At 37.6% G+C, this 8,732-nt stretch overlaps 1 protein-coding gene across 1 annotated transcript; it reads right to left on the bottom strand.

Moving 5' to 3' along the window:
• Window positions 1–1,663: 1,663 nt before the first annotated feature.
• Window positions 1,664–8,732, bottom strand: LOC140941158 (glycerophosphodiester phosphodiesterase 1-like). Its single transcript, XM_073390136.1, has 5 exons — window positions 8,216–8,732; window positions 7,140–7,251; window positions 5,351–5,440; window positions 3,597–3,811; window positions 1,664–2,698 (listed from the first exon to the last, which is right to left on the bottom strand). Exons 1-5 carry the CDS (start codon window positions 8,614–8,616, stop codon window positions 2,545–2,547), a joined length of 972 nt encoding a protein of 323 aa, XP_073246237.1. The 5' UTR covers window positions 8,617–8,732; the 3' UTR covers window positions 1,664–2,544.

The following is an 8,732-nucleotide window of genomic DNA, read 5'->3' as shown; positions in this document are numbered from 1 at the left end:
TCTAAAAGTACGCAATGTATAAGATTTTAATATGGAAGTGCTGCAACAGCCTAAATGGAGTGTAGCTAAATGTCGTGGGTCGTGGGTAGTGGGTAGAGGTCGTGAGTCGTGGGTGTGGGTGTGGGTAAATGTTGTGGGTAAGAAAAAAGTTTTCCAAAGAAAAAATCAAAATTAAAAAATCAAAAGGCAAAAATTTGTAAAATTCATGAAACGAAAATCTCCGTGTACATGCCAGTCTTACTCCCCTTCCCCGCGGTCAGCAAAGCAAATAAGCGAATCATTTAGTATAATTAGCACTAAAATAAGAAACTCTGTACACTATGTAAACCTATAGCAGGTTACAGAAAACTGGAGACTGAACTGCTTTTTCTCAAAAAAGTCAGCATTCGTTACTGAAATGTCCTTTCAGTTAGAGGAGTGATATTTAGAATTGTTACAGCAAAGATTTTGTACGCAAAAACAAAAAAATCGAGAAAATTATATTTACGTGAGGCAATAAAATTTACATACTGCCCGCGCCTTAACTTGAAAGGTTGAGCATGAGGGTGGTTCCTCCGTAAGTTATTAGCTAGCCTAAAACTTCTTTAAGAAAGACTTCTATGCAAAAAGATGAGATACCTCAAAATTGTCCTGTTTCCCTGCCCTTTCCCACGGTGATCGCATTCCATAGTGTTAAGAAATCTCCGCTGATCATTGGAATTGTAGATCGAATAAAGATTAATAGTGAGCAGCCACTTCCATTCAGCGAGTCAGAGCTGTTGATCCCATACCTTCTGCAAATTGTACGTATAACTTATGTCTGTTTCGTTTATTTTGCGGCGATAGCTCAGGTATGTATATATTTCCATCGGCAACATGTATGGTCTTTTATACAGTGATGGTGTGAAAGGGGAGCCAAGTCCCACGTGTGTAAGGAAATATCAGGAAGAGGACGAAGAAGAAGCCGTAACGAAAAGGGCAATCAAGCAGTTGGAGATTTTCGTTTTATAAATATTTTACAATTTTTTCTATTTATTATTATTATTATTATTATTATTTTTTATCATTTTTTGCCATACATTTTTTACCCACGACATTTACCCACACCCACACCCACGACCCACGACCTCTACCCACTACCCACTACCCACAACCCACGACATTTAGCTACACTCGCCTAAATGTGGCCTATATGACAGGTGTTATAGGGGTGGGGGGAATCACTCATGTTATTTTTCATCCCACAAAATAGTGTGATTCAGGTTCCACATTGCTGATCTTCCAAAAAAAGAGACTTTATAGGGGTTTATAGGGGTCAAACACAATAACTGATAACCCAGTATTTTACAAATGTGGGCCACAAATAAGGAAAAACAAATAATTGAAATAAACATTATCAAGGTTAAGAATCCTAGCTGGCAAAAGGCAGACCAGTTGGCTATTTACAAGCGTGGCCAAGGAGTTGACTCCGAAAAGTTCTACTGTGAACAAAATCCAGCCAACAGTTAGGGCAGGGATTGACCTTATGATCAGGGCCTCTAGATTCCAGCACTCTGTCTAATTGCTCGACCACACTGCCTCAACATCTCTGTCTTCAGGTGTTTCAGGTGTGAAAATGGCTTAACATTAGGCCATGAAGTTTTGAGAACATCAAACAGTCAGTTGTTTGATCAATACAGCAATGTTTTATGAAAAAGCACCAAAACAGTATTTTATTAAACATTTCATATTATTGTATTTTAAATGAAGCATTATTTTTCTTTCATCTATTCATGTGTGTACTCTTACTAGAATACTGAAAATATTATTTGAATCATTCTCTCCCTACTGATAAATACAGTGAAATCCCTCAGGTGTAAGATAACATTGCTGGTTGGGAAGAGAATTTAGACTTGGTTAAAAGCAACAACAAAAAACAAACAAAACAAAACAATAAAACAAAAGCAAAATGAAAATTTCAATGAGGATTTTACTGTACAGCTTTATACACGAGAGTACGATGTGTTAATTTCTCTGCTTAAAAAACAAAGAAATGTAAAAATACCTACTGTGAATAGCACTCATGCCAATGATAAGTTAAAATAACCTTCGCTCCTTTGTATTATAACTTAAAGTTTCTGTTTTAATAGTTTAGAATATAAATAATGTCTGTACATGTACATATCATGTAAATCAAGATTTTTAAACCCTAAGACCCGTTCAGTCCAAGACTGGTGATGTTATTTGTCACTAACTCTTTTATGTACCTTCTTAATCTGTGGTTGAAATCCCGACTGAGCAGGTGTTACATTTGTACCATTCAAATGTAACCTCTTTGGCAGAACTTTTACATACTGTTGTTTATTTCTTAGGACTTTACAAAAATAAATTTCAATTTTCTAGTGAATTGTTTCTTTGGCCACGATTATAGGAAAGAAAGAGTTTAACATCCAAAACCCTTTCCTCCACTGTAAAAAAATTATGTTACACCATGTAACACATAAAGAAAAAAGTTTAAAAATGTTATTTTAAATAGTAAATTAATTGAACCTACTATTCAAAATCTAATTTACTACATGCCGATTGTTAATTAGCGTGAGGTTTGCTCTGCACTTCCTTGACACAGTCTGTCATGATTGGACATTTGAGCACTGTAGTGAAATAGTCCTTCTCAGCTGGATGGTTAATAGTCCACAGAACAACATCAACTCCTTTGTCTTGCCATTTCTTCACATATTCCCTGAAAGAAATGAGAGTTTCAGTGATTTTATCATTCTCTGGACTTTTCCCCGCAATTTCCTCAGGTAATAAAGAGTAGAATTAACTGTTCAAAGTCTCAACAGCATTATTATATCTGTAGTGATATTTTCCTTTGCTCTCTGACTCAATAAGCAATGATCTTTGGTGGCAAAATTAGATGTTTAAATACTGGTCCAGATAAGAAGGAAACAATCAAATGCAATGAACATGTGGGAATGTAAAAAGGTGCTTACTTTATTATTGTCTCTACTATATTTCTGATTGGTTTGAACAGCAAGTTCTACAAAATCTCTGCAAAGCAGCATGTATTTTAATCCTTTGTTTCCTAACTTTTAACCAAGACCTGTCTGATTCTAAGTAACAGAGAAATTCTATGTGAGGAGCATGTAAAATGGTAATATTTTCTTGGCCATTGTTTGGAACTCTGACTTATGATTGGTCAAAATTTTTTAACCCATTCACCCCTGAGCCCCCTGTAACTGCCCGTGCAGATCCATGTCCTTTCTACCGCTTGTGACTTCAAGAGAAAAAAAAAAACGAGGCAAGAAAAGTGAGAAAGAGGAGAAGAGAGAAAGTGAATAGTGACAATCAAGACTGCTGTGTCATTTTTAAACCCAAAAACTATCTCGCAAGTTTGCTTTCTGCACATGCCTGAACTTTGCAAGCTAATATTTTGCATCTGGATCAGAAGGCCATGAAGTGTACGACCTGTAAACAGCTTTGTGTTAAGTTTTAGCTCTTTACAGCACGACAGTGACCAGAAAACCACTCGACTAGATTCAAAATGCAAAATCTCCAAGGACGAATGGGTTAATCAGCTAAATTCTTTGGCTGATTAAAAAGTAACTTAACATTATTTAGATTTTTTAAATTGAAACCTTGAAAGATGAGCCGTGTGTGAAAGAAATACGCCAACTCCTAAAAAATCATAAACCCATGAATGGAGATGAAGTTCCCAGATTCTGTCCAACACTGAAGCCAACATCTGCTTCCACCATTGCTTGTATCTGGGTGGCCCATCATAGTCAAAGTTAGATATAAACGTTTTTTCCCATGTGAGGGCAGTCAAAATATTGGGATCAGCTCGTCTAACCTGATATATTACACAAACAAAATAAAAATAATAAAATTTCACCTAAAAGGTTTAATTTAGTCATATGTCACCACTACCATTTTCATTATTCCTAACACTTCAAACAAAGGTACAGAGAAGTCTCAGTGTTGAAAGCCTGCCCAAAGGGCAAGCTAAAACTACCTTAATATCACTTATTTTTGTGATACTTAATTTTCATGATTTTTGCGATTAAAAAAATTTTGCAAAATTAAAGACCTGTGAAAATAAGGTGCGACAAAAATTAAAGACACAAAATTAATTTAGTGACCCATTTAAAAACCTTTCATTAAGTTTTCCATCTGCTAGGAGTATACATACAAGTAGGAGGGCTCAAATTTCAGTTCAATGCATGTCCTTATTCCTCATCATCTGATTCATTTTGTTGAATTAGTTCCTGTAACACTTCCTCAGTACAGTCTTCAAATTTGCCATCAACATATAAATCGTTCACAAAGCACAGATATGTTTACAACTTGATATTCGGTGGAAGGTCAGAAACAAATGGAGCTGGGAAACAGCACTGATGAGGTTGTTTTAAGGCTATCTGTTCTGAAGCCCTTACATGCCACCTGGCTGGTGAGCCTTTACAACCACTTGACAGGCAGTGCAGGAAAGCAGCACATTGCAAAAGGATGGAACAAAGCGGGAATATCTGAACTTGTCCAAGGGAAGACAACCATCCATTTGAAAACATTGAGGCGATCGTTATCTAAATTTAGCTAATTGGCGGCGCCATTGAGTTAAATAGTGCTCAGTTGCTTATATCAGTCTATTTTAAAAAGATGTTATGTTGCTAACATTGTTGAACATTTCAGCCAGTTGTTTGTTGCATTTCTATTCTGTTATGGTTAAATAAAATGCAAGAATGGAAGTTTAAAAAAATGCACCAGTGTACTTGATTTGTGAAATTTAATTACCGTACCTTGAAAAATGCTGATTCGTCAAAATCGCAAAATTTAAGTCCCACGAAATGTTTCTATTCCAACTTCACGAAATTAAAGTCATGTGAAAATAAGTGAAAATAAGGTAGCATCCATGTAGCCCATGAACAAGGCTGTGCTCTAGCCATGCCTGGTGGCCCCTGGTGCCTAACTTTTGTTCTCAGGTGACTAGAAAATCTTGGCTTTTACATAGAAATCACATACTGGGCACCCTGCATTTCACAGGTTCAGAGCACTGGGCTACTTTCAATTTTTCTTAGAGCACAGTCTTCATGAGTCATGACAACTAGCTTGCATGAAAAAATAGTTTTGACGAGCAGGATGACTACATTATTTTTGTATAATTAAAATTACCCAAAAAACTTCACTTGCCCGTCTGGCAAGTTAAGAACGGAATTCAATAGCAAAATCCACTAGCCCCCTGCTATTATAGTTACGACTGTCTTTGCATGCTGAATACAATAAAGCACATTTGACATTTGTGTGCATTGTAACTAAGCACCAAAACTGCAGGGAACCTCTGTGCTCACACTCTATTTATATTTGACTGTAAAATACTGATAAATAATTTTCTCACCTGGAAAGTAACATTGGGGTAGAATGAGCACACCATGGCCTTATTATACAACTGATGACTGGCAAATACCTCTTTTAGGATGCTCGCAGCCTGTTAAGTAATAAAGTGTAACTAGCTGAATGGTTGGAATATAATGTTACCAGGTGTAATCCACGACTAGTGGCTAGTTTTTTTGGCTACGACACTCCTAAGTCTCTAGATCTAATATTATGTCACATCTGCAATCATCCTGTCTGTTCAGAACTTGGTTTATTATGGCACATAAGCTCTGACGTTTGCCTGCATAACTGGTGTTTTTGGGGGTGTTTTTGTTTGTGCTCTGCCTGACAACTTTTAAGTTAAAACTCATTAAGATATTAGGGGCCTTACAAAACTACAACGACGACGGCAACGGCAATGTCAAAAAGTCAGTGGGTTTAATGAGAAAAACAACAACTCTGTACATGCATCACGCTTTTTTGCACATTACATTGCCGTCCCTGCACAACTACAACATGAAATGACCAAATATTAAGTTTACTTAAGGATGGAAATGGCCTTGAGGCAATAAATTCTACCATCTCTGTCTGAACCTGGGTGCGGTCCCCTCTCCTTAGCTCTAACTTAAATTCCCCTCTTTTAAGTTACTGGGCGACTTGGGATAATCGTGAAATGGTTAATTGAAAGAATGCTGAGTCTGTTATTCAGTTACGTTTTCATGGACGTCACCATTGTTGGGTCGTATGGTCCCTAATTTGAGACTGGGGTTGCTTACTTAATTGCACACAAAAACACACATGCTTCATGCAAACCATGCAGAGCCAACTGATGCCTGCACTCTCAGCTACCAGGCTTTATTCCTCCTCCCCAGCAGTAGCATGGCCAAGTGGTCTAGGTAAATTAAACCTCCTTGAAAATCATGCTTGAAAGTTTGAGATCTTGGTGCAACAAGTTTTAAGACACACAAACACAAAACTAATTAGGACTCATGATCAAAAAGTATTTAATTTTTTCCGAGATTTTGGGATCAAGTCAAAAGTTTGTGGCAGGACCACAATTTGCGGATTTTAAGGTTGTCACCTTGAATGACTTTTGGTTGCAGTAATGCAAAATGAAGCTGTAGTTTGCAGTCCTGACCTTTCACAGCCATTCATTAAATCTTCACACTTATTATCATGGACAGGATCAGTGAAAATTTTTTTGGGATAAAATTTTCTCAGGCAACTTGCTTTGAATGCTTTTTAAGTGCTAGGACAAGCCATGAAAAGCTCATAACCTGTAAAGGACTGTAAAGGACTAAACCTTGTTCAGGACTTCGCAGCCTGGTGCACTTATTTTAGCTCAGCCACGTCTCTCTTTGAACCAGTCAAAGTGTTAAAATAACCTGATAATGCCTTAAAACCCCAACAAGCAAATACATAATATAGTGAAAAAAGATGCTTGTCGTCTTGAAAATTATGTACAAATGTTGTGAAAATGTGTTTTTTTTTCTTGACACTTATCACTGTGTCTGATCAAAACGATGGGCAAACAGAAAGTTTGTCCAGACAAATATTATTGGTCATCTTGGACGGACTTGTCTGTTGACCGGGGTTGTTTTGATTCCTGATTTTAAATAAAACAAGAAGAAAACTTTATGGTTGTGAAAATGGCTGGGGGTTCCCTGGGGTCAACCCCCCCCCCCCCCCCATGACATGCCAATAGCTGCTGAAAAATGCATTAGTTAAAGGTATTAGCCTGATATATTATAACTAGTAACCATGAATTGATGCTTTCCTGTCTGTATGATAAGTAATTAAATAACTTATACTTTAACAGCTTGTGTTGCAGCTTTGACATCAATGTACATCTGTAAATCAAGGCTTAGACAGAGATCAATTACTTCTTGAAGATGTGGGATACGTTCATTGGGAAACCTGTCCCTGTAAACAGGATAACAACACTATTTAACACTTACAAATGCCCCCGCGGGGTACTTCCCAATAGTAGGCTAACTGCTATGAGCTGCTGGATGGGGTCGCATTTCCACGACTGGATTGACTATTATGGGGTTGCATTTTTATAAGAGTTACGAGAATGGGGTTGCACATTTTAAGGATTTTGGGGGTTAGAAAATTCAGGTACAGTGCCATGTGGTATACCCTGCAAGCAGAGGCTACAGTTTTGCTGTGTGAGCTGGCCGGCGAAAAGTAGCCTCTATTGGCAAACATTTAATTTTCTATCATGCATGCACGAAATTCATCACATGATTCGCAAGCAAAATTAATCGTCAGGTCTGTCGTCAAAATATGGCACAAGTTTCACAGAAATAAAAAAATTGCAACAGCTCTGATCTGCTACGCAAGACTCATGCAGTGCTCTAAACCGGTCAAACAGGAAAAAACCTGTTTTTTAATTTATTCATCCAGATTTCTGGATGGATTTGAACGGTTGTTGGTAGAAGCTACTTTTCGCCCGCCAGCTAAGAGCCTCTGCTTGCAGGGTATGTAGTGTATGTAGCGATTTAAAAATAGAAAGATTTACACCACATTAAGTTTAACAAATGTGTCAGTTTATTTCTGGATGACCTTGATAAAAGGCTTTATAAAGTAGATGCATAAACAGAATGTGACTAAGTTGGAATTGCAAAAACTACTTTTTTCTCAAAAAATGATTAAGATGGGATCTACAATATAGCCACAGAATAGACTATAATGGGGTAGGGGTTCTGAGAGGCCAGTGGCACATACCCAGCAAAAATTAATCCAAGTAACCCCCCTCCCGGCAGAATGCCACCCACTAACATGTAAACAATGTTGGGGTCAATATACCGAGCCTAGATATAGGTCAATATCAGATTCAAAGAATAACACTTTTTTAAGTACGGAAATTTTTAATAAAGTTTACCTAAGGGGATGTTTTGCAGATGCGTCCAGCCGTCTGATCCCGTCGTAAGTGAAGTCACAAACTTTTCCTGTTCCATCTGTTGTCCGATCCACGGTTGAGTCATGAATTATTACAGGAATGCCATCTTTAGTAAAGTCTAAATCGAATTCAACTCCTGTTGCTCCATTTTCTTTCGCTAATTTAAACGCGGCGAGCGTGTTCTCTGGAGCTTCTAATCCTCCTCCTCGATGACCGATAATTATTGGAGAATGTCTTGTCAATGTCCCTCGTTTAAGAAAGCTCTCAACTAAGTGTGGTGTCGGCCGAGGAAACCGAAATATTCGGTAGAGAAAAAAAATCAAAATGCTAAAAAAGAGGAGAAATATTAAGAAATCAATATAAAGTCCACAGAAAATAGCCATCACCGCCAACAACCGCCACCAAATTTCCTACGTATTCCGATGTCATATACCCTGCGAGCAGAGGCTACATTTTCGCTGTGTGAGCTGCCGTGCGAAAAGTAAACCAAATTTTTTTT

This window comes from Porites lutea, chromosome 6 (genome assembly GCF_958299795.1).
Source record: "Porites lutea chromosome 6, jaPorLute2.1, whole genome shotgun sequence".
In the NCBI taxonomy this organism is placed as follows: domain Eukaryota; kingdom Metazoa; phylum Cnidaria; class Anthozoa; order Scleractinia; family Poritidae; genus Porites; species Porites lutea.
This window is presented reverse-complemented; position numbering and strand designations above follow the sequence as displayed.